Source organism: Hemitrygon akajei, chromosome 11, assembly GCF_048418815.1.
Source record: "Hemitrygon akajei chromosome 11, sHemAka1.3, whole genome shotgun sequence".
Taxonomy (NCBI): domain Eukaryota; kingdom Metazoa; phylum Chordata; class Chondrichthyes; order Myliobatiformes; family Dasyatidae; genus Hemitrygon; species Hemitrygon akajei.
The window spans coordinates 163,383,835-163,409,631 of record NC_133134.1 but is presented as its reverse complement, the minus strand read 5'-3'; the positions used below and the strand labels follow the sequence as shown (position 1 = coordinate 163,409,631).

Sequence of the window (25,797 nt, the reverse complement as noted above, 5' to 3'; positions counted from 1 at the left end):
CATACCTTCAAAATCTCATACATGTAGAACCTTATATCATAATCTGTTAAGGTCTGGTACAGCTGCTGTAGGGAATACATCAAAAAAATTAACATTGTCAGTTCAGCTGGTAGTATTTGACTGCAAGATGCAACACAACTTGAGCACAGATCAATGATAAAACGAACAAGAGAAAATCTGCAGATGCTGGAAATCCAAAACAACACACACAAAATGCTGGAGAAACTCAGCAGGCCAGAAGCTATGGAAAAGAGAAAACTGTTGACATTTCGAGCTGAGACCCTTAATCAGGACTCGGGAAAGGATGGGACTACTCAAGGATAAAGGGAGGGAGCATTTGCTTGGATGTAAAGAATGTGAATGAAGTTCTTAATGATAACTTGGCTTCTGTATTTACTAAGGAAAAAGGATATGGAGGATCAGGAGGTTAGTGCTGAGTGTATACATACGTTAGGGCATTTAGAGGTCAAGTAGGAGAAAGTGTTGGGCCTCCTAATGAGTATAAAGGTGGTTAAGTCCCCAGGTCCTGATTGGATTTACCTCAGGTTATTAGAAGAGGCAAGAAATGAGATTGCTGGGCCCTTGACCAGCATCTTTGTGTCCTCTCTAGCTACAGGTGAGGTCCCAGAGGACTGGCGAGTGGCTAATGTTATACTTCTATTTAAAAAGGGAACAAGGGAAAATCCTGTGAATTACAGACTAGTGAGTCTCATGTTAGTTTTAAGGAAATTGCTGGAAAAAATCTTAGGACTATGACATATGAGCATTTGGAAACTCCTGGCTTAATTACGGAAAGCCAGCATGGCTTTGTGCACGGCAGGTCATGCCTCACCAACTTGTTTGAGATTTTGACAAGGTGGCAAGAGAGATTGATGAGCGTAGGACAGTGTTGAATAGTGTTGCTCAGCAGAAAGATCTTGGGATCCAAATTCATCTCTCCTTGAAATTGGCTACACAGGTCAGTAAGGTGGTTCAGAGATCCTCTGCTTCCACCTTATGTTTTCAGGGCCAATAGATCCTTCCCTTAGTCATCCTCAAGCAGGATCGTATTTGCCAGTATTTTTTCAATCCCTCTCATTGCTCGGCTAATTTCCCTTTTAATTTAAATCTTGCATACTCTTCCAGACTTTCTCCAGTGTTAATATTTTAACACACAAATGGAAAGGGGGGGGGGGGGTGTTGGGAAGAGAACATCCTGCAGCTCAAACTTTTCTTTGTGGGCCTATGTCCTAAAACTACTTAAATCTTTTTAATGTCCGCAATTGCTCTTAGATTGATCTACCTTCAAGTGGCATTTTGTAACTCAACTTTGATGTGTAGCTTTTTAGTCTAGCAATATTAGACTACAATCCTAGCTTCAGAAATATTCTCTAATTTATATACATTAAATTTTATTGAATAATCTAAATGCAGAATTTGTCCCTCCCCATTCATTACCAGCCTGTTTTGATGGACATGATACTAGTGGCTGACGAAAAAAGACCTTCCAGATGCAAGGCATCTGTCATTTGTGGCCCCAGCTAAAATCAGACCCTTTGAAATGTCAACCCTAGCTTCTCATAATGTTTGTGCACATCAGAAATTTGCACTGCTGTCTCTTTCAGAATAATGAGAGGTCTAAAGTGTCAATGTGCATTTTAAATTCCACCCAGATGGCTTAATTTGATGATCCATCTGACATATCACCTTTGTTAACAGAAATATTGACATTCCTCTTTTTATAAAAATTCTCTTGATTATAGCACAATTCTTAAACTTAAGGAGGAGGAAACCAAAGGTCCACGAACCAATCAGAGGATCAGAGTGGAGAGGGTCAACAACTTTAAATTCCTCTGTGTCATAATTTCAGGGGACCTGTCCTGGACTCAACACTCAAAATTGCGATAAAAGCTACTTCCCTGGGAGATTGCGAAGATTCGGCATGACATCTAAAACTTTGACAAAACTTTACAGATGTATGGTAGAGAGTATATTGACTGGCTGAATCACAAACTCGTATGGAAACACCAATGCCTTCAAATGGAAAATCCTACAAAAAGTAGTGAATACAGCTTAGCTCTTCACGGATAAAGCACTCCACTCCATTGAACATCTAAGTGGAGAATGCAGGAAAGCTACATCCATCTCGGGGTCCCCACCACCCAGGTCATGCTCTCCTCTCAGTGCTGCCATCAGGAAGGTGGTACAGGGGCTTCTAGATCCACATTACTAGGTTCAGGAACAATTATTATTTCTCAATCATGAGGTTCTTGAACAAAAAGGGATAACTTTGTTCAATTTCACTTGCCCCATCAATGAAATGCTCCTAAAATCTATGGACTCACTTTCAAGGACTCATCATCTCATCTTCTCAATACTTAATGCTTTTTTATTATCATTTCTTTCTTTCTGTACTTTCACACCCTAGTTGAATGCCCAAATTGGCTTGGTCTTTTTTTCCATTCTATTACCGTTATTATTCTATTGTGGACTTACTGACTATGCCCACAAGAAAATGAATCTCAGGGTGTATATGGTGACATATGTGTACTTTGATAATAAACTTTTACTTTGAACTTTTTTCTAATTTTCCACCTTTAGTCTGCTCTGATGGCCAAACATAAATCTTCTGTTTGTTTCCAGTTCAGAACTTTACCCTTCTGAATCTGTACACACCCTAGTACGTCCTTGACTAGTTATTTTAATACCTCCTCCACAGCACCAGCAAATCAGCTCTAAGGATATTGGTCCCAGCGCTCCATCACCGACAGGCTTAAGTCAGGATATCCCCAGAATCTAATGCTCTCCCTCCTGCACAATCTCACCATAAAACTTCTCTCTAGAAGTGCGCAGATGATACAAAAGATGGCCATACAGATGACACTGAGAACTTAAAAAATACAGGTTACACCATTGTGGGAAATCTTTTCCCTTAGTCGAAGCTACACAGAGCAATTTTTGCATTTTGTGGATTAATCCAAGATGAATTATCTTTCAAGAGTAGACAAGAAGGTGGAGTCAAATGTAAGATTCATTCGTTCATCATGTGCCATGTTGTATGACGCGGGCAATTATGGTCTTTGTATTACCGTGATAGTTCTTGGCAATTTTCTCCTGCAGAAATCGTTTGCCACTGCCTTCTGCTGGGCAGTGTCTCTACAACACAAGTGACTCCAGCTATTACTAATACTCTTCAGAGACTGTCTGCCTGGCGTCAGTGGTCACATAACCAGGACTTGTGATCTGCACCAGCTGCTCATATGACCATCTACCACCTGCTCCCGTGGCTTCACATGACCCTGATCAAGGCGGGGTGGTGGGAAGCAGCTAACTAGGTGCTACACTTTGCCCAAGGGCGACCTGAAGGCTAGAGGAGGGAAGGAATAACATACACCTCTTTGATAGAGTTGCATCTCCACCCCACCACTCAAATCAAAGACTAGTGCTACTGAATAGTAAGACAGGCTTGAGAAGGTCACATGGCCTTTTGCCACTCCTAATGCCAGGATTCTTTGGCAGATGAGAACTATTAACAGGCAGATCTTTCTACTAACACAATATTAAAAGCACGATCTACACAGGAAGAGAATAATAAACAGGAGAAAATCTCCATCTGCTGGAAATCTAACAATGCTGGGGGGAGCTCAGCAGGTCAGGCAGCAGCTCTGGAAAAGAGTACAGTTGACGTTTCATGTCAAGACCTTTCACTAGCCCTGATGAAGGGTCTTGGCCCAAAACATCAACTGTACTCTTTTTCATAGATGCTGCCTGTCTTGCTGAGCTCCTCTAGCATTGCATGTATTGACAGGAAGAGAATATTTGTGGTTAATGGGAAGATCTTTGCATACTAAAAATATAAGCTCCATCTATAAACATCCTTTTTATAATACATGCACAGAAAATTTATTGTGACACTTGAAACATCAAAGACTTTTGATTCAAACAGTCAGCAGACTTTTGACATATGAAATTCAGAATTATAGGGCATCATCAGATGAATTAAAATTCATTGATCTCTTACAGGCAAGTGTGGATGCAAAAACCATAAAGGCTGTGTTTATGAAATCTGTTTAAGATTCTGAGTTACAAGTGGTGAAAGAAATGAAAACCAGTGGACTAAGCAGAATGCTGCATGGATCAAACAATAGGCACAAAAGTAAGATTGTCAGAAAACAAGTACATATGGCAGTGTGGAAACATTTGCTACCACACACAAGGAAATGGAACTGGAGAGGCGACCGACGTCTGTGTACAGTACCAACAAATAAGAGGAAAACACTGCCACAAATCCCTCAGCCACAGTACAATAGTGAAAGATGAACATCATTGGATTTAATACTGCTGAATGTTTGGCCCCACTGCATCTAACCAAGCAAGAATTCTACTTTGGTGCAGCAGAAATAGTGACGAATACCATGATTATGCAGATAGTGTTTAAAAAAGCTCCAATCTTACCTTGAAATCTGTGTTGTTTACATGTTCAAAAACCAAAGCAGGTGTCCGTGACTAAAAGGGAAGAAAAAAAAAATATATATTTAAAAAAAACACACATTGCAACAGCACATACTTAGGATGTGACACTGATGCTGGCTCAAGTAACCAGAGAAAATAAAGACTATCAAAATGCGGGAGAAACTCAGCAGGTCAGGCAGTGTCTATGGAAAGGAAAAAACAGTTCTGATGAAGGGTCTCAGCCTGAAATGTTGATTGTTTATCCCTTTCCATAGATCTGCCTGACCTGCTGAGTTCCTCCAGCACTTTTTGTGTGCTGCTCTGGATTTCCAGCATCTTCACAATCTCTTGTGTTTAAGAATAAACCATGTTGTTTGACTTGTAATTTTTACAACAGGTAGCGAAACAGCTTTGGGTAGTCAAGTCTATTGACAAGAGACTGCACCTACTGTGGTCTCTTAGTAAGATTTTTTTTAAAAAAACACTGACCCACATACACCTTTCACATTTACTCCTAGTGTGCACTAAAAGAGGCAAGCCACTAGATTAAAGCAATGTCCAATCATGAGCTTTTGTAATTTAAACTACACCTTAAATAAGACATTGAAAAAAATCAAATGTACATCTAAACATCAGAATACATGAGATTAAATCAGAAAGCTTCTCACATACAACTACAAACTGCTAATGGAAATAATCACCCTGACCACCTTTATTTCACTAAAATTATTAATACAGCAAGTCACTTACATAAAATTCAATGCAAGCTGTCCATCAGATCATTAACACAAGAGATTCTAAAGATGCTAAAAACCCAGAGGAACACACACACAAAATGCTCAGCAAGTTTATTTCTATAGATGCTGCCTGATCTGCTGATACCTCCACCACATTGTGTGTGTAGTTCTTAAAACACAAGATGCAAGTGAAGCAGTTTAAATTTCAGAAAATGTCAGTACCAGGCAGAGGGGAAACTTCCCTGTGCAGAACACTGATAAAGACATGCACTGCTAAATGTGTCTGTGCAAAAAAAATAATCAATCAGATAGATTTTGACTCTACTAGTGATCTTCTACATAGGCCACCTGCCACCAACAGTCAGATGTTTGGAAAATGAGAGGTCAAATGAAGATCAAGATTGGTGGGGAGGGGAGAAATAAATAATCCAAAAATTCTGCATTTCATATAAATGATGATAATTTAGGTCTCAAACTCTAAGATCTAGGTAGTTCACTGTTCCAAGATACCGGCCTTTTCACCCCTGAGCCTTGGGTTTAACTCATTTAGATTGAACATATAGAACATAGAATAGTACAGCACATTACAGGCCCTTCAGCCCACAATGTTGTGCCAACCCTCAAACCCTGCCTCCCATATAACCCCCCACCTTAAATTCCTCCATATACTTGTCTAGTAGTCTCTTAAACTTCACTAGTGCATCTGCCTCCACCACTGACTCAGGCAGTGCATTCCACACACCAACCACTCTCTGAGTGAAAAACCTTCCTCCAATATCCCCATTGAACTTCCCTCCCCTTACCTTAAAGCCATGTCCTCTTGTACTGAGCAGTGGTGCCCTGGGAAAGAACGCTGGCTGTCCACTCTGTCTATTCCTCTTAATATCTTGTACACCTCTATCATGTCTCCTCTCATCCTCCTTCTCTTCAAAGAGTAAAGCCCTAGCTCCCTTAATCTCTGATCATAATCCATACTCTCTAAACCAGGCAGCATCCTGGTAAATCTCCTCTGTACCCTTTCCAATACTTCCACATCCTTCCTATAGTGAGACAACCAGAACTGGACACAGTACTCCACCTAACTAGAGTTTTATAGAGCTGCATCATTACATCGCGTCTCTTAATCTCTATCCCTCGACTTATGAAAGCTAACACCCCATAAGCTTTCTTAACTACCCTATCTACCTGTGAGGCAACTTTCAGGGATCTGTGGACATGTACCCCCAGATCCTTCTGCTCCTCCACACTACCAAGTATCCTGCCATTTACTTTGTACTCTGCCTTGGAGTTTGTCCTTCTAAAGTGTACCACCTCACACTTCTCCAGGTTGAACTCCATCTGCCACTTCTCAGCCCACTTCTGTATCCTATCAATGTCTCTCTGCAATCTTCGACAATCTTCTACACTATCTACAACACCACCAACCTTTGTGTCGTCTGCAAACTTGCCAACCCACCATTCTACCCCCACATCCAGGTTGTTAATAAAAATCACAAAAAGTAGAGGTCACAGAACAGATCCTTGTGAGACACCACTAGTCACAACCCTCTAATCTGAATGTACTTCCTCCACCACGACCCTCTGCTTTCTGCAGACAAGCCAATTCTGAATCCACCTGGCCAAACTTCCCTGGATCCTATGCCTTCTGACTTTCTGAATAAACCTACCGTGTGGAACCTTGTCAAATGCCTTACTAAAATCCATGTAGATCACATCCACTGCACTACCCTCATCTATATGCCTGGTCACCTCCTCAAAGAACTCTATCAGGCTTGTTAGGCACGATCTGCCCTTCACAAAGCCATGCTAACTGTCCCTGATCAGACCATGATTCTCTAAATGCCCATAGATCCTATCTCTAAGAATCTTTTCCAACAGCTTTCCCACCACAGACGTAAGGCTCACTGGTCTATAGTTACCTGGACTATCCCTACTACCTTTTTTGAACAAGGGGACAACATTCGTCTCCCTCCAATACCATTCCCGTGGACAATAAGGACATGAAGATCCTAGCCAGAGGTTCAGCAATCTCTTTCCTTGCCTCGTGGAGCAGCCTGGGGAATATTCCATCAGGCCCCGGGGACTTATCCATCCTAATGTATTTTAACACCTCCAACACCTCCTCTCCCTTAGTATCAACATGCTCCAGAACATCAACCTCACTCATATTGTCCTCACCGTCATCAAGTTCCCTCTCATTGGTGAATACCGAAGAGAAGTATTCATTGAGGACCTCGCTCACTTCCACAGCCTCCAAGCACACCTTCCCACTTTTATCTCTAATCGGTCCTACCTTCACTTCTGTCATCCTTTTGTTCTTCACATAACTGAAGAATGCCTAGGGGTATTCCTTTACTCTACTCGCCAAGGCCTTCTCATGCCCCCTTCTTGCTCTTCTCAGCCCCTTCTTAAGCTCCTTTCTTGCTACCCTATATTCCTCAATAGACCCATCTGATCCTTGCTTCCTAAATCTCATGTATGCTGCCTTCTTCCACCTGACTAGATTTTCCACTTCACTTGTCACCCATGGTTCCTTCACCCTACCATTCTTTATCTTCCTCATCGGGACAAATTTATCCCTAACATCCTGCAAGAGATCCTTAAAAATCGACCACATGTCCATAGTACATTTCCTTACAAAACCATCATCCCAATTCACACCCGCAAGTTCTAGCCTTATCGCCTCATAATTTGCCCTTCCCCAATTAAAAATTTTCCTGTCCTCTCTAATTCTATCCTTTTCCATGATAATGCTAAAGGTCAGGGAGCAGTGGTCACTGTCCCCCAGATGCTCACCCACTGACAGATCTGTGACCTGACCAGGTTCGTTACCTAATACTAGATCTAGTATGGCATTCCCCCTTGTCGGCCTGTCAACATACTGTGACAGGAATCCATCCTGGACACACTTAACAAACTCTGCCCCATCTAAACCCTTGGAACTAATCAAGTGCCAATCAATATTAGGGAAGTCAAAGTCACTCATGATAACAACCCTGTTATTTTTGCACTTTTCCAAAATCTGTCTCCCAATCTGCTCCTCGGTATCTCTGCTGCTACCAGGGGGCCTACAGAATACCCCCAGTAGAGTAACTGCTCTCTTCCTGTTCCTGACTTCTACCCATACTGACTCAAAAGAGGATCTTGCTACATTACCCACCCTTTCTGCAGCTGTAATAGTATCCCTGACCAGTAATGCCACCCCTCCTCCCCTCATCCCTTTTAAAGCACTGAAATCCAGGAATATTGAGAATCCATTCCTACCCTGGTGCCAGCCAAGTCTCCGTAATGGCCACTACATCATAATTCCATGTATGTATCCAAGCTCTCAATGATTGCAATTGGTGCAATGATTGCTATAAAATTGAATTCAAGCAATCTAAAGTGGCATTAAATATAAATTGTCCACATCACAAAGTTTACATTAAGATATATTATATATATATATATATATCTGAGATGGATATGCTCTATACTGGATGCAAAAAATAATGTTGGAATCAAGTTGACTAAGAGTGCTTAGTGATTTAAAAAAGTACGCAAAACAGAAAAAAACCAAAAAGACAAAACCTGTCAATGACATAATGATAAAAATAATCTATCATAAAATAATCAAAGCTTCATTCAAATAAACAAAAATCTCCACACTCAGACCAAAAATCATTCTCTTAATCCTTTAAAATGGGACTATATGCATTTCATCAGCCTGCTACATGAAAAAATAAAATCACCTCAGCTGGCATTGTGAACATGACGATGATTACCCTTGATGAGTTCAAAACAAACATGTTAGTTGAATAAATATGGGCTCAGTGTAAATCTCAGAAGACAAAGTACAAACTGCCTCCAACTTGAGCTCAATAGTCTGTTTACAGAACAGAAAACATCAAAAAAAAAATCAGAAGCAGGAGTAGGCCATCTGATCCCACTTGCCTGTTGACCATTCAATAAAAACACAAGTGATCTTCTACCTCAGCATCCTTCATATTCCATCATGTGCTTTATTCTTAACATTTCCCAACTCTCTCCTGAATACACTCAGCCAGAGTCTTCACAGACCTTTTGGGGACAGAATTCCAAAGATTTGCTATTCTCCAGCATAAATTGCTTCTTATCTCCGACTCCTTGATGTCTGATGACCCCCCCCCCACCAAATGAGGGAGAAACACTAAATCAGCAACAATCCTCCACGCTTAAGAATTCTGTGTACTTCACAAAATTTGAAGAATTTTTCAGGAACCAGAGGATGCCCCAACTATGTCATCTGCTCAACAGACAAGCTTCTGGTGCATCCAGCTAATCCAGAAATGTTTGAAAGACTATAGTCAGTCTCTTCTTTCTCACTTCTCTTACCATTTTAGAGACTAAGGCACTGCTTTCCCATTCTTCAGTTCAACTAAATTTCAGCCCTCTTTCTTCATCTCATCTAATCAATCCTCTCCTTGAAATTTTGGCAAAAAAATACACTGTTGGTCAACATGCATAAACTTGTCAAAAATAGACAGAAGTTTATATTTATGTACAGGCATAAATTGTCTGACTATGTAGGGGGTGGAAACAAAATAGATTAGATTTAAAATATAAATATTTAAAGAAGATTTTTTCCAAAGACTATACAAAGAGGGAGAATGAAATCAGTTGGTCTTTGAAAGCTGTTATATATGCACTGAGCTAAACTATTCCATGACACTCAATAAATACACACCCTCAAATTGCAGGGAACTTAACTCAGTCTGCTGCCAGCTTGCCGATTGCTATAAGCATTTTACTTTAATTTCACATTTTCGACATTTGCATGGCTTCCTTTTCATTCAGTTTGCTTTGCAAAGGTGATTACTATTATAAAAGTATTACATGCTTATTAGAACAAATTGTTGACCCCGAATAAGTGCCAAGTTATCCAGGTTCTTGGAAGTCAAATTGTTCCCAGTATTGTCTTATCCAGAAGGCCAGGGAAAGGGGCCGAGTAGGAGGGAAAAAAAGAGGATCAGTCATAATTCAATGGCAGAACAGTCTTGATGGGCCAAATGACCTGATTCTGCTCCTATGTTTTATGCCACCTTGCAACTTGGTGGTCAGCTAAATTCTTGGTGTTCCATTAATTTGGTAGAAGCCCAAAGACAGCGCATCTCTAGGTACGGGCCTGAAAGTCGAAGCCCCTAGGGTCAATTTATCCGCAGGTCAAAAGCCCATTGTTTGCAAGTCTGGGCCAGGGACTGGAGGGTAGAGATGCCCAATCCTGGGGTCGGAGGCCTGTCTGGGTGTATGAGTGGATGGGAAAGCGGCTTGCTTTGTTGACAAAATTCAATGAATGTGTGGTAACATTTGCAGGCTGTACCCAGCACATCCCTGTGTGCGCTGGTTGTTATGATGCGCTTTACTGTATGTTTCCATGTCCATATGATATTAGAAAATTTGAATCTAAATTTAAGGTCTTTGTGAAGCTATTGTAGTTCTGTCATAACTCTTTCTGAATTAAATGTTAAAACTAAATCTGCAGAAATTCAAGCATTTATTCAGCACGAGAAAGGTTCCTAATATATATTGTTCTCTCCAAATGTCAGCCAGTCACCATACACTACTAGATCAGCAATATATTCAACCCAATCAACATTTATGCATTCAGATTAAATGATACAGCACCTAAATCAGCCAATCAATTCATCATGTCTGTATTCTGTAACTTAATGGAAACAAATAATTCTATATTTAAAGGCAGAAAGAAAAATGTTTCACTAAATGCATTACAAGAAAAAACAGATTAACTGGGTGGAACACAGCACACCATGTTTTTAAAAAAATGTGCATTTATGCCCAAACTTCATGATCAAAACCTTATCACAACTGTATCTAGTTGAAGGAGACACCAAATATTGGATAACTTGCACATCATGTTATCTCACAGATCTTTTTTTTTGGAACAAACACTATCAAACACTTCAGTTAACTCCATAGGGACTTAAGGGAACATCTGATAAATATACAAACACGAGAAAGTCTGCAGATGCCAGAAATCCAAAACAACACACACAAAATGCTGAAGGAACTCAACAGCATCTATGGAAATGAATAGGTGGGGGAGAGGGTTAAGAGGATAGCTGGAAGGGAAGAAGAAAGGAACGCATGGGAAGTAATAGGCAGGTTAGAAGCAAAAGTTCTGAGTTGATGGGGGGGGGGGGGGTGGGATTTGTTATTTGGAAAGAGAGATTGATACTCTTGCCATCAGGTTGGAGGGTACCCAGACAGGATATAAGGTGTTGCACAAGAAGCAGCCACGGACCAACACGTGGGAATAAGAATCAGAATTAAAAGGTTTGACTATCCGAAAATCCTGCTTGCGGTGGATTGCGTGAGATGCTTGATGAAGCGGTTCCCCCAAATTATGAAGGATAGCACAGATGTGGAGGCCGCACATCAGGAGCACCAGACACAATAGATAAGCCCAGCAGATTCACAGGTGAAAAGTTGCCTCACTTGGAAGGTTGGAAGGACTGTTTAGGGCCCTAAACAGAAATGAGGGATGTGGTGTATGAGCAGGTGTAGCTTTTAGACCACTGCAGGGATAAGTGCTGGGAAGGAGATTAGTGGGGAGGGACAAATGGACAAGGGAATCGCCAAGAGAGCAATCCCTGCGGAAACTGGGTAGAGATGTTTAGTGGTAGAATCCCTTTGGAGATGGCGGAAGTTGCAGAGGATGTGTTAGATGCGGAGACTGATGGGGTGGTAGGTAAGGACAAGAGGAACTATCACCATAGAGGCATGGAAAGATGGGGAGTCAGCATGGATGCAGGAAATGGAGATGTGGGTGAGGGCAGCATCAATAGTAGAGGGAGGGAAACCTTGTTGCTTAAAGGAGGACATCTCTGATAAATATAGCCCAGTATGAGATACTATCCTTCGAACATCTTTCTTGATAGCCATCTGTTTATGATATAATCACTGAATAGGTTTGCAAAGAATTTATCTGCATTCAATTTATTACTGGGAACACTATAATGAGTAGAATAATAGTAAGTGCATCTGTATAACAATTCTTAACTAGAATAAAAATGGAATAAAATCAATTTGCTGTTCAAAAATCCAGAGGACAGAAATGGAGGAGGAGGTACAAGAGAGTCACAATTGGTGAACCCATAAGAAAATATGACATTAAGAAATACGGAATGTTAAGTATTTTTCTCATTTGTATTCTTATGATTCAGGACAGGTTCAATGGAGGTTCAATGACAGGACAATGAATATGTACAAAATGTCCAAAATTAGTTCCCCCAATATAATCTGCAATTTACAAATAAACTTTCACCAAGGTAATTGTCATCCATTAAGAAAGAGTGAAAGGAAGATAGGGAGCTACAGAAATCTTCACATACCACTGGATCCTTGACGATATCTATGAGAGTGATAATATTTGGACCGCCACGTAGATTCTCCAATATTTTAATTTCACGCTTTATTTTCTTCTTCTTTACAGGCTGCAGTAAAAATAAAGTTGTTTACAATTAAAAGACTTTAAAGTTAATTGGATTGATTTAGTTATCCTTTCGGTGGCCAAATTTCAGTGAGCATATATATATTACCTCATACAGCGCTTGCAAAAGTTGTGTATTCTCTAAATTTTACTTTGGGTGGAAAAGATGAGGAGATGGAGGACCTAAAATTAAGAAACAACCCAAACTTTTAGATGTATTGCAACACTAACAGAAGCTTGATAGTGAAGGTATTCCCTTTGTTAAATTCACAGACATGACAGAAAGGAATATGGCAAAAAGTAAAATTTAAAGGGATGCATGGATTTGCCAGTGATGCAGGTTCAATTCTGCTGCTGTCTGACCATGACCGTGTGGGTTTCCTATGTACTCGTTTCCTCCCACATTCCAAAGACTTATGTGTTAGAAGGTTAATTGGTCACATGGTTGTAATTGGTCAGTAAGGGCTCACTGGGCTGCAAGGGCTTGTTTATCCTGCTGTACTTATAAAATTATAACCATCTCATGACCCCTTGTAGTCTGCCTAATTGTCTTATTTTTATTGATTCTATACCATAGTGTGTCTCTCAATAAATAAATATTTTGCCCACTGTTGCTTGAAAACAGAATCAAGTCTCTGGCCACTGATAGTTTTGCAGCCTTCGAATGTAGAAAGGCAGCATCACAAGGGTTTATAAACGAAATTAAAGAATTACATTTGCTTCCCTGGTAGCTCAGCAAATTTGCACCTCAAGCTGATATGTTAACAAATCCAAATGCTGATGCAAATTTAATTAACAAATGTTAATCGAGCAAAGGAAGGATGCTGCCATGATCCTCAATGCCCATATTACACAAGAATCTGAGACATTAGGTAACACTTGAAGTCTGCAACGCCATTAAAACCAGAGCTGACCTGACCTTTGTCTTCTGTTCATTTTTCCAATTGGATATACACAGCCCTCGATTTCCCTTCAATCTAATAATCTGTCTTGACTTGATTATACTTAAAGAATGAGCATCCACAGCTCTCAGAAGCATTCCAAAGGTTTGTCATCTTCAGAAGAAATTGCTGTTTATTGCAGTTTTAAGACTATTCAGAGATCTATGCCCCTTGTTTTAGAACCTCTCCATTAAGGGAAACACCCTCAAAATATTGTCCTGTTAAGCCCCGGTCTCATATATTTCAATGAAGTCATCATTCTAGAGATGTTAGACATTTTGGGGTAATTTTCCCTCAAAACAACGCACATATCCCAGGAATCAATCCAGTGAACCTTTGTGCACCGTCTTGAAAGCCAGTTCTTGGATCAGGAGACCAAAACTATCGACAGTATTTCAACAATGCAAATAAAAATTAAAATTCTGCTACAGGTGATCAAAACAGGCATTTGTGGATAATCTTAATGATTATCAGACCCCCTGGATGACCAAATATGACGTGTTATTTTCTGTCAACACTTACAAGGAGAAGAAAATACACTTGGGGCAAAGTTCATAGGGCTATCGAATATACATAGTGCAGACTTTGGACAAAGAATCTGCAGAGTGGGGATAAATTTAATTCAGAAAGGGAAAAAAACAAATGCGTATCTCAATTAGCTTTTATATTGGAGCTAATGAATGTATTATTATGTGCCAGGGTGGAGATGTGTCTCTACCAAAGGAGGTATAAAGTGTCCCTTTTCCTGCACTAACCCGCGGATCACTAGCCCCTCGATCAGGGTCACGTGAAGCCGTGGGAGCATGTGGTAGATGATCATATCTCAAGTCCTGGTTATGCAAACACTGAACCCAGGCAGACAATCTCAAGAGAACTGATGACGGCTTGGGTCACTGTCTTGTAAAGACACTTCCCAGAAAGCAACAACGGCACACCACTTCTGTAGAAGAATCTCCCAGGAACAATCGCCTTCTCACAACAATACACATAATGATAATGCCGATGATGAATGAATCCATTGGGATCAAATATCACAAATAGAATCAAATTTTTATTCGCACCTCTTCATAATTTTCCTTTTTCTATCCAAGTCCAAATTAGTGCATGGAAAATAGTCCAAGAGTGTCTGTCAACAGGACAAGCATTGCTAGATGAGGTTTACCACTGCAAACTCAGTGATAAATCAAAATAAATGGCCTTCTGTTGCTCTGAAATTGATACAAATGCCATGTCCCAGTTACCAACTGAAAGGCTTTAATATTTTTATATTGTTATTCACATCTCTTGAGATGAAACTGGAAGGGGCCTTTTCTTATTTAGACAACATATGCAACAGACATGGGTTTTGAGAAAGTGCTATATTAATACTAAAGCATGGCTTACCTTAAGTATTTTAACAACTACTTTTTCATTGTTTGTGATGTTAATAGCTTCAAACACTTCACTGTATTTCCCCCGACCTAATTTACGAACTAACTGGTAGTCATCTTGATTTCTGCATGAAAAGAGAATATGAATAAGCAAGGTTTAAAGAAACCAATTCACTTCAAAGGACAAAACAAAATTCTCCCAAAAGCAGCCTTACTTGTTCAAAATTGAAGACAAAATGGATTCCAACTAAGACTCAATTTTAATTAAGCATAATAGTAAAATCTTGCATTTCAGCATCTGTTAATAATATTGTTTGCATGCTCTTAGCAGCAAAATAACATTTTAATGAGATGTATATTTTTAGCTTAAGTTGCACTTCAGTAACTAAAGATTCGTCAGGTAAGAAAGAACAGAATATGTACAAAATACTGATTTTGTGTAAAAGATGTGCATGATAATCAAGAGACACAAACGATAAATATCTTGCACAAATTGAAGATACAAGAATACTTGATTAATAAGATAACTAAATATTCTGATGCAAACATATAGTGCAAATTCATCCAATTCACTCACAAATACGATACTTAAAAAATGATTTAGTATCATGTGGTAAAATTCCTACACATTCATCAAATATTGAAATTGAAAGGTTAGCTAAAGATAATTTCTTGCCGTTCAATCTGCTGCCTGTTTCCTGCTCACAAATTTCACTACCACCTCCTTAGACCCAATTTTCCCAGCTGAATGAACTCTGCAGAGGAACAGCGGAATATTTCCAAAGAAAATCTAAAACATATCTGTGAAATGGAGATCTATACTCAACACTACTGTAGATCCACATTACCTTGTGCATTCATTAAAAATACACTCTGGCCACATTAGGTACAATAGAACCCAGTGCGATCTTCTACTGCTGTAGCCTGCCCACTTCAAGATTCAACATATTGTGCATTCAGAGATGCTCTGCTGCACACCACTGTTTTAACACATGGTTATTTGAGTTACTGCCATCATGAACCAGTCTGGCCATTCTCCACTGACCTCTCTCATTAACAATTCAATTTTGCCTATGGAAATGCCACTCACTAGATTTTTTTCTTTTGCACCATTCGCTGTAAACTCTAGAGATTATTGTGCATGAAAGTCCCAGGTGATCAGCAGTTTCTGATATACTCAAATCACCCCATCTGGCACCAACAATCATTCCATAGTCAAAGTCACTTAGATCACATTTCTTCCCAATTCTGATGTTTGGTGTGAACAACAAGTGAACCTCTTGACCAGGTCTGCATGCTTTAATGCCCTGAGTTGCTGCCACGTGATTGGCTGAATAGATACTTACATAAATGAGATGTACAGGTGTACCGAATAAAGTGACCATTGAGTACAGGAGTCGCCCGTTTTTCGAACGTTTGCTTTACGACACCTCGCTGTTACGAAAGACCTACATTAGTTACCCGTTTTTGCTAACAGAAGGTGTGTTCGCTGTTATGAAAAAAGGCAGCGCTAGCCTGCATTACTTAAACATGTGCCTGTGAGCATCTGTGCTTTATGTTGATTTATTTTGTGTATCCGTTAGCAAGATGAGTTCTACGGTAGGTAAGTCTTGTCTTGTTTTGTTTGTTTAGAGTAGAGAGAAAGCCAGGCAGGATGTTGGAATGCTCCTCTTGCAGGATGTGGGAAGTCTGGGAAATCTCCGGTGTCGCTAACAACGACACCTGCAAAAAGTACATCCAGCTGCGAACAAACTGCGTTAGGGAACTGGAGCAGGAGTTGGATGACCTTCGGATCATTCGGGAGAATGAGGTGTTTATAGAAAGTAGTTTCAGGGAGGCAGTTACGCCAAAGGAGCAGCACACAGGTAATTGGGTTACCATCAGGCGAGGGAAGGGGAAAGGGCAGGTAGAGCAGGGCTCCCCCATGGCCATTCCCCTTAACAAGTATACAGATTTGGATACTGTTGGGGGACAAGCTGCGGAAGCCGGTTCTCCAGCACTGAGTCTGGTTCTGCAGTGCAGAAGGGAGGGGGGGAAGAAGAGGACAGCAGTAGTGATAGGGGACTCAACAGTTAGAGGGACAGACAGAAGGTTCTGTGGTCGCAACAGAGACTCCCGGCTGGTTTGTTGCCTCCCAAGTGCCAGGAACATGGATGTCTCTGATCACGTGCTCAGCATTCTGAAATGGGAGGGTGAGCAGCCAGATGTCATGGTACACATCGGTACCAATGACGTAGGAAGAAAAAGTGAGGAGTTCCTGAAGAGTGAGTATAGACAGCTTGGTAGGAAGTTAAAAAAACAGGACCTCAAGGGTGGTAATCTCAGGATTGTTATCTGTGCCATGTGCCAGTGTGGATTAGAATAGGATGCTCTGGAGGATGAACACATGGCTGAGGAACTGGTGTAGGGGACAGGGTTTCAAATTTCAGGATCACTGGGACCTCTTCTGAGGCAGCTGGGACCTGTACAAGAGAGATGGGTTACACCTTAACTACAGGAGAACCAATATCCTTGCAAGGAGTTTTGTTAGTGCTATTGGGGGGGGGGTTTAAAACTAGATTTGCATGGGGATGGGAACCAGAGTGCCAGAGTAGATAGTGGAGCGGGGGTGCAAATAAATGATGTTAAAGTTTCATCCAAAGTCACAAATAGAAAGAAGGGTTGTGTGTGGTGGTAATAATTTTCCGCGGTGTGTCTATTTCAATGCGAAGAGTATTATGGGGAAGGCTGACGAGCTGAGGGTGTGGATTGACATGTGGAATTATGACATTGTAGCCATTAGTGAAACCTGGCTACAGGAGGGGCAGGACTGGCTGCTTAATGTTCTAGGGTTCCGATGTTTCAGACATGATAGAGGCAGAGGGATGAAGGGTGGAGGGGGGGTAGCATTGCTAGTCAGGGAAAATGTTACAGCAGTGCTCAGGCAGGACAGATTAGAGGGCTCGTCTCGTCCACTGAGGCCAAATGGGTGGAGCTGAGAAACAGGAAAGGTATGACCACATTAATGGGCTTGTATTGTAGACCACCCAATAGTCAGCATGCATTGGAGGGGCAAATCTGCAGAGAGATAGCAGACAACTGCAGGAAACATAAAGTTGTGATAGTAGGGGATTTTAATTTTCCACGTATTGATTGGGACTCCCATACTGTTAAAGGTCTAGACAGGTTAGTTTGTAAAATGCGTCCAGGAAAGTTTTCTAAATCAATATATAGAGGTACTGACGAGACAGGATGCAATATTAGATCTCTTATTAGGAAACGAATTAGGACAGATGATGGAAGTGTGTGTAGGGGAACACTTTGGTTCCAGTGAGCATAACACCATTAGTTTCAACTTGATCATGGATAAAGATAGATCTGGTCCTTGGGTTGAGGTTCTAAAACTGGAAAAAGGCCAAATTTGAAGAAATGAGAAAGGATCTAAAAAGCATGGATTGGGACAGGTTGTTCTCTAGCAAGGATGTCGTAGGTAAGTGGGAGGTCTTCAAAGGAGAAATTTTGAGAGTGCAGAGTTTGTATGTTCCTGTCAGGATTAAAGGCAAAGTGAATAAGAATAAGGAACCTTGGTTCTCTAGGGATATTGGAACTCTGATAAAGAAGAGAGAGATGTATGACATATATAGGAAACAGGGAGCAAATAAGGTGTTTGAGGAGTATAAAAAGTGCAAAAAAAACTTAAAGAAATCAGGAGGGTGAAAAGAAGACATGAGGTAGCTTTGGCAGTCATGGTGAAGGATAATCCAAAGAGCTTCTACAGGTATATTAAGAGCAAAAGGATAGTAAGGGATAAAATTGGTCCACTTGAAGATCAGAGTGGTCGGCTATGTATGGAACCAAAAGAAATAGGGGAGATCTTAAATGGGTTTTTTGCGTCTGTATTTACTAAGGAAACTGGCATGGAGTCAATGGAAATAAGGCAAACAAATACTGAGGTCATGGAGCCTGTACAGATTGAAGAGGAAGAGATACTTGCTATCTTGAGGCAAAACAGAGTAGATAAATCCCCAGGACCTAACAGGGTATTCCCTCAGACCTTGAAGGAGACTAGTTTTGAAATTGCAGGGGCCCTGGCAGATATATTTAAAATATTGTTATCTATGGGTGAGGTGCCGGAGGATTGGAGGACAGCTCATGTTGTTCCATTGTTTAAAAAAAAGGCTCTAAAAGTAATCTGGGAAATTGTAGGCCGTTAAGTTTGACGTCGGTAGTAGGTAAATTATTGGAAGGAGTACAAAAGAGATAGGATCTACAAGTATTTAGATAAACAGGGACATATTAGGGAGAATCAACACAGCTTTGTGTGTGGTAGGTCATGTTTAACAAATCTATTAGATTTTTTCAAGGAGGTTACAAGGAAAGTGGATGAAGGGAAGGCAGTGGATGTTGTCTACATGGACTTCAGTAAGGCATTTGACAAGGTCCCGCATGGGAGGTTAGTTAGGAAGATTCAGTCGCTAGGTATACATGGTAAAGTAGTAAATTGGATTAGACATTGGCTCAATGGGAGAAGTCAGAGAGTGGTAGTGGAGGATTGCTTCTCTAAGTGGAGGCCTGTGACTAGTGATGTGCCACAGGGATCAGTGCTGGGTCCATTGTTATTTGTCATCTATATCAATGATCTGGATGATTATGTGGTAAATTGAATCAGCAAATTTGCTAATGATACAAAGATTGGAGGTGTAGTGGACTGAGGAAGGTTTTCAAAGCTTGCAGAGGGATCTGGACCAGCTGAAAAAATGGGCTGAAAAATGGCAGATGGAGTTTAATACAGACAAGTGTGAGGTATTGCACTTTGGAAGGAAAAACCAAGGTAGAACATGCAAGGTAAATGGTAGGGCACTGAGGAGTGCAGTAGAACAGAGGGATCCAGGAATACAGATGGATGTTGCTGGGACTTGAGAAACTGAGTTACCGGGAAAGGTTGAATAGGTTAGGACTTCATTCCCTGGAGAGTAGAAGAATGAGGGGAGACTTGATAGAGGTATATAAAATTATGATGGGTATAGACAGAGTGAACGCAAGCAGGCTTTTTCCATTGAGGCTAGGGGAGAAAAAAAAAACAGAGAACATGGGTTAAGGATGAAGGGGGAAATGTTTAAAGGGAACATAATGGGGGGCTTGTTCACACAGAGAGTGGTGGGAGTGTGGAATGAGCTGTCAGATGAAGTGGTAGATGCGGGCTCACTTTTAACATTTAAGAAAAACTTGGGACAGGTACATGGATGAGAGGTGTATGGAGAGAAATGGGTCAGGTGCAGGTCAATGGGACTAGGCAGAAAAATGGATCAGCACAGCCAAGAAGGGCCAGAAGGCCTGTTTCATTGCTGTAATGTTCTATGGTTCTAAAAGCCTAAAAGTGCGCGTAAGGGTTTTACACTCAGCGTAAAACTAGACATAATACAGCGTTTCAATTGTGGTGAACGAAGGACATAGTGAGTTTGGCTGAGGGTTTGTGGAAGTTGACGAAGATGATGTTGAAGAGGTTTTGGCATCCCATGACCAAGAACTGACAGATGAAGAGCAGCTGAAGAGGAAAGGATAACAACTGAAGCCAAATGCAGTAGCGAACAGCCTGAAAGTGAAGTCGTCCAGGAACTGAACGTGAAGAAATTGCATGAGATTTTCGCTGCGATTGACAACGCTGCAATGATTGCAGAAAAGTATGACTTTAATTTAGAAAGGGTACGTAGGTTTTGGGCATATTTGCAGGATGGTTTGAGTGCTTATAAAGAACTGTATGATAGAAAAATGCGCGAGTCTAAGCAGTCAAGCATACTGTCGTTTTTCAAGCCTTCCACATCAGCCACAGCAGACAACGAAACTCGACCTTCGACACTGAGGCAGGGAGACATAGATGACCTGCCTGCCCTGATGTAAAGAGATGACAATGAGATGACACCCCAGTGTCCCACCACCCCAATCTCCGACGACTCACCATCATCAGTGTGCTTACTGTCTTCCCAATTTCAGTAAGTGAAACTACACTGTATATACATTATTTCTACTTTATATAGGCTGTGTATTTTTATGTGTTACATCGTATGATTTGGCAGCTTCATAGCTTAAAGGTTACTGGAAAGAGTGCTCCTGTCGAGAGCGCTTGTGCCGTGTGTTTCTGCCGAGAGCGCTTGCGCCGAGTGCTTTTGCCGCGAGCACTTCTGCCAAGTCTTTCTGCCGAGAGCACTTGCGTGAGATTTTCGCTACGATGGACAGTGCTGCAATAATTTCAGGAAAGTATTCCTACTTTATTTAGGCTGTGTATTTATCAGATCATTCCTGCTTTTACTATATGTTACTGTTATTTTAGGTTTTATGTGTTATTTGGCATGATTTGGTAGACTATTTTTTGGGTCTGCAAACACTCACAAATTTTTCCCATATAAATAAATTGTAATTGCTTCTTCACTTTACGACATTCCAGCTTATGAACCATTTTATATGAACGTTCTACCTTTGAATAGCGGGGGAACCCTGTATATACCTTCAGACAAATAAAAAGCACGTGACAGAAAGAAAATTTGTAACTTTTTGGGAAGAACTTAGGGACCACTAATTTACATTGATCGAAGCCAGCTGCAAAATGGTGGCGGAAACTTAAAGACATGAGATTCTGCAGTCAAAATTCAGAGCAACACACAAAATGCTGGAGGAACTCAGCAGGTCAGGCAGTATCTACGAAGAGGAATAAACTGTTGTGTTCCAGGTCAAGAACGTGGGAATAAAAAGGTGGGGTAAGGGGAAGGAGGATAGTTAGACGGTGATAGGTGAAGCCAAATGGGTGGGACAGATAAAGGCATAGAGAAAAAGGAATCTGATAGGAGGGGAGAAACTTACAACCTTTTCTGAAAAAATCTCAGTTACAAATTCTTATTCAACCACAATGAAACAAATTGCAAGAAATGGACTCATGGATTTACTGAGAGCACAAGGGTAAAACAATTTCATTAGAGGAATTAATCACTTCATGGTACAGAAACTGCACTGCTGCAGACAGGAAGGCTCGACAATGGGTAGTCAAAACTGCCCAACACTGGCATGGCTTTACCTAACTTTCGTTTATATTATCGGGCAGCTAATATACATTGTGCTACCTTTTGGTCTTTCTTCCACAGCCAACCCGAGTGCCCTAATTGGGTGGCAATGGAGCTGAGCTCCACTAAAGAATTATCTATCTCTGCACTTCTTGGCTCTGCACTCCCTAGTAGTCTGTCCAGATCAATAGCTAATCCTCTTGTTAGACACACTTTGCGTATATGGGCTCAGTTTAGGAAATGCTATGGTTTCCATGGGTTTTCCGTTTCCAGCCCTGTCACACATAATCACCTTTTTTTTTACCTACTACGTACGATTCAGCATTCCATGTTTGGTATAGGAAGGGCATTAGACATTTTGAAGATCTTTTCATTGATAATCACTTCGCTTCTTTTCAGCAGCTCTCTGTTAAGTTCAATCTGCCCAACGCTCATTTTTTTAGGTATCTCCAAATCAGACACTTTATTGCTCCTTTAATTCCTAACTTTCCTGAAATGCCTGCAAAAAATGCTATGGACCTATTTCTTTCCATTAATCCACTAGGTAAAGGTTTAATATCAATTATTTGAGATAAATTAGCAGCCTTACGACGGGCCCCTGTGGATAAAATTAAAATGGCCTGGGAGCAGGATTTAAATACCTCCTTATCCGATGAGAGCTGGGACTCAATTCTCAAATCAGTTAACTCAACCTCTCTTTGTGCTCGCCATTGCCTTTTACAGTTTAAGATTGTTCATAGAGCCCATATGTCTAAATCTAAACTATCTCGATTCTACCCTAACATTAGTCCGCTCTGTGATAAATGCAAGAGGGGCGTGGCCTCTCTCATCCATATGTACTGGTTCTGTCCTAGCTTGGAGAAATTTTGGAAAGATGTCTTCACTACGTTATCGTGTATTCTGAATCAGCACCTAGAACCAAACCCCTTAATTGCTCTGTTCGGTTTTTGGGGCGAGACAGATTTACGTCTGGGTCCGACCAAATGCCGAATATTATCCTTTGCCTCTCTCCTGGCTAGACGCTTGATCCTCCTTAGATGGAGAGATGTTGCCCCGCCCACTCATGCATAATGGCTTAACGACATTATGGCCTGCTTGGACCTCGAAAAAATTCATTACTCAGTTCTTAATTCGGATCTAAAGTTCCATAAGGTCTGGGGACCTTTTATCGAGTACTTTCATAACCTTCCTCTTGACTAGGGTTTTTTTTTCCCTGTCCCTTGCTTTCAGCTCCCTTTTTTCTGGTAGTAGGCATTATTATCCTCTGTTGCTAAGTGTATTCACAGTCTGGGAGTTTGACTGTCCTGATTTATACTCTCTATATTGTGTTGTGGTTGGTCTGGAGTTGTTGTTTTTTTATTGTGTTGTGGGGCTTGGGGAGGATACTAAGTTTACTTGTCTTCAATTTAGGTGCTTTTTTGTCAAATTCTCTTCCTTTGTAGCATATTGTCATTGTATGCTTAATTTTGCACTGTATTAATGTTCCTCATTGGGATTTGGGGTTTTTAATTTGTAAAATGTATAGAAAAACTAATAAAAAAAGAAAGAAAGAAAAAAAAGAAAACTGCCCAACACATCATCACACCAGCCTACCTGCCATCAAGGACACATATACAGAAAGATGAGGCAAACAGGGTCAGTAACATCATTAAGAATCCCACACACCCAGCTCATGAACTATTTGTCCCACTCACATCAGGAAGGAGGCTATGTAGCACCCACACTTGGACCATCATGCAGAAAAACAGTTGCTTTCCCCAACACCTCCACCCATTAATCTACAACTCCCACTACCACTACTTTATCATTTCCAGACACTCCTGTCCCTCGCGTCACTTTACAGACATACAAGAAATGTATATAAGCCACCTTCATATTTATATTTATTGTATTATTGTGTTCTGTATCATATTGTTTTTGGGCTGCATCAGATCCAGAGTAACAATTATTTCATTTTCCTTTACAGCTGTGTACTGAAAGTGACACTAAACAATCCTGAATCTTAACATTCCAAGAGCGGATGGCAACTTTCACGTCAGCAAACTTAGTATGTAAAAACATATTCAGGTATTGAATAAAGCATGACCCATAACTCCAAGCTATTCTATCAATATTTATAATGGAAGTATTTATAAACAAGCAGACTTCAGAATGATGTGGGAGATCTAATACATATGCACAATGCATCTTAGTCATACTCTGTACATATTCTGTTCCATCTTCCCCTACAAATTTTGAAGTTAACTTAAGTGCAACTTAAGCTAAAAAATGTACTATTAAAATGGCTTTATTCAAATCACTCAACAGTGCTATTATTTTCCTTGCCAAAAATATGTTAATGCAAGGTGAATACTCTGAGTATATCATTGAGTTCATGGCATAATCAGGGGCTCAATTGGAAGTGAAGGATTATCAATCCTCAGACAAGGATATAAATGGTTTTATCACTAACTTCACAAGGTTATTTTCAAAAACTGAAAAAAATGTAGAACGAAATAAAAGCATAGACTATTTTCTAAATGGAAAGAAAACTCAAAAATCTGGAAAATAAATCAAAAAAATTGGGGTCCTTGTGTAGGATTCCCTTATGGTTGAGTCTGTGGTGAGGAAAGGAAATGCAATGTTAGCACTCATTTCGAGAGGAGTAGAATATAAAAGCAAGGATGTAATGCTGAGGCTTAATAAAGCACTGGTGAGGCCTCACTTGGAGAATTGTGAGCACTATTGGGTCCATTATCTAAGAAAGGAAATACTGACATTGGAGAGTTCAAAGGAGCTTCACAAAAATAATTCCGGGATTGAAAGGCTGGTCATATGAAGAGCACTTGATGGCTCTGGGCTCTTTGCACTGGAATTCAGAAGAATGAGGGTGACCTCATTGAAACCATTCGAAAGTTGAAAGGCCACAATATGAGTGGACGTGGAGGGGATGTTTCCTATGGTGGAGGAGTCTAAGACCAGAGGACACAGCCTCAGAATAGATGGGCATCTTTTACAACAGAGATGAAGAAGAATTTCTTTAGCCAGAGAATGGTGAATCTGTGGAATTCATTGCCACAGCAGCTGTGGAGGCCAAGTCATTAGGTATATTTAAAGCAGAGTTTGATAGATATTTGATTAATCAGGGTATGAAGGGACATGCGGAAAAGGGAGGAGATTGGGGCTGAAGGGGGAAATGGATGACCCATTATGATATAGTGGAGCACACTTCATGGGCCAAAGGCCTAACTTTGCTCCAATATCTTGTTGTAATGTCTCTGATATGATAATAAAAAGCACCTTACAATTAGCAGTAAAATGGTAACCTAAGTGAAATGGTAGAAACTGAGTTGTGGAATATTTTAGAGCACTAATGACCCTGATCCCAGTGAGTGTACTGGCTTGAAACAGCTACACCCAGTATTATTGGAACACAGCTTTAAACAAGTTAATTATAATGAATGCATTAATGAAGAAACTACTTGGCGCACTTGGTAATTTTTTAAAAATCTAATTTGCAACTGATATTCTGAAAATTCTGCAGTCAGAGCCTATTATAGATCTATTTACACACACAAAACAGCTTTGAAGCTTTGACACCTTCCCATTTGCAATTGGTCAGACTAAAAATGTATTTTGAGGAAGCCTGTACAAAGAAAACACTTATGACTCATTAACAGGTACATTCAAATTGTACAAGGTAATGAAACTGTTTCAGTTTTTTCAATAAAATCTGTGGAAAAGTTAAATGAGCCAAATGTAAATGTATATAGAACTAATCAAAGCTAATTCTCCACACACAGGTCAGCAGCATCTCATTTCTGCAGCTAGAATGAAGAA

General features: G+C 40.5%; 1 protein-coding gene across 2 annotated transcripts in view; it reads right to left on the bottom strand.

Annotated features, from left to right (window-relative positions):
• LOC140736225 (casein kinase II subunit alpha) overlaps window positions 1–25,797 on the bottom strand; it is a 114,104-nt gene that overhangs the window by 18,725 nt on the left and 69,582 nt on the right. For both annotated transcript variants that reach the window (XM_073062142.1, XM_073062141.1), the window contains 4 exons: window positions 14,961–15,072; window positions 12,539–12,640; window positions 4,435–4,485; window positions 6–65 (listed from right to left, as the gene is read on the bottom strand). In XM_073062142.1, the coding sequence (XP_072918243.1) occupies window positions 6–65; window positions 4,435–4,485; window positions 12,539–12,640; window positions 14,961–15,072 (325 nt within the window). The remainder of the gene's footprint in view (window positions 1–5; window positions 66–4,434; window positions 4,486–12,538; window positions 12,641–14,960; window positions 15,073–25,797) is intronic.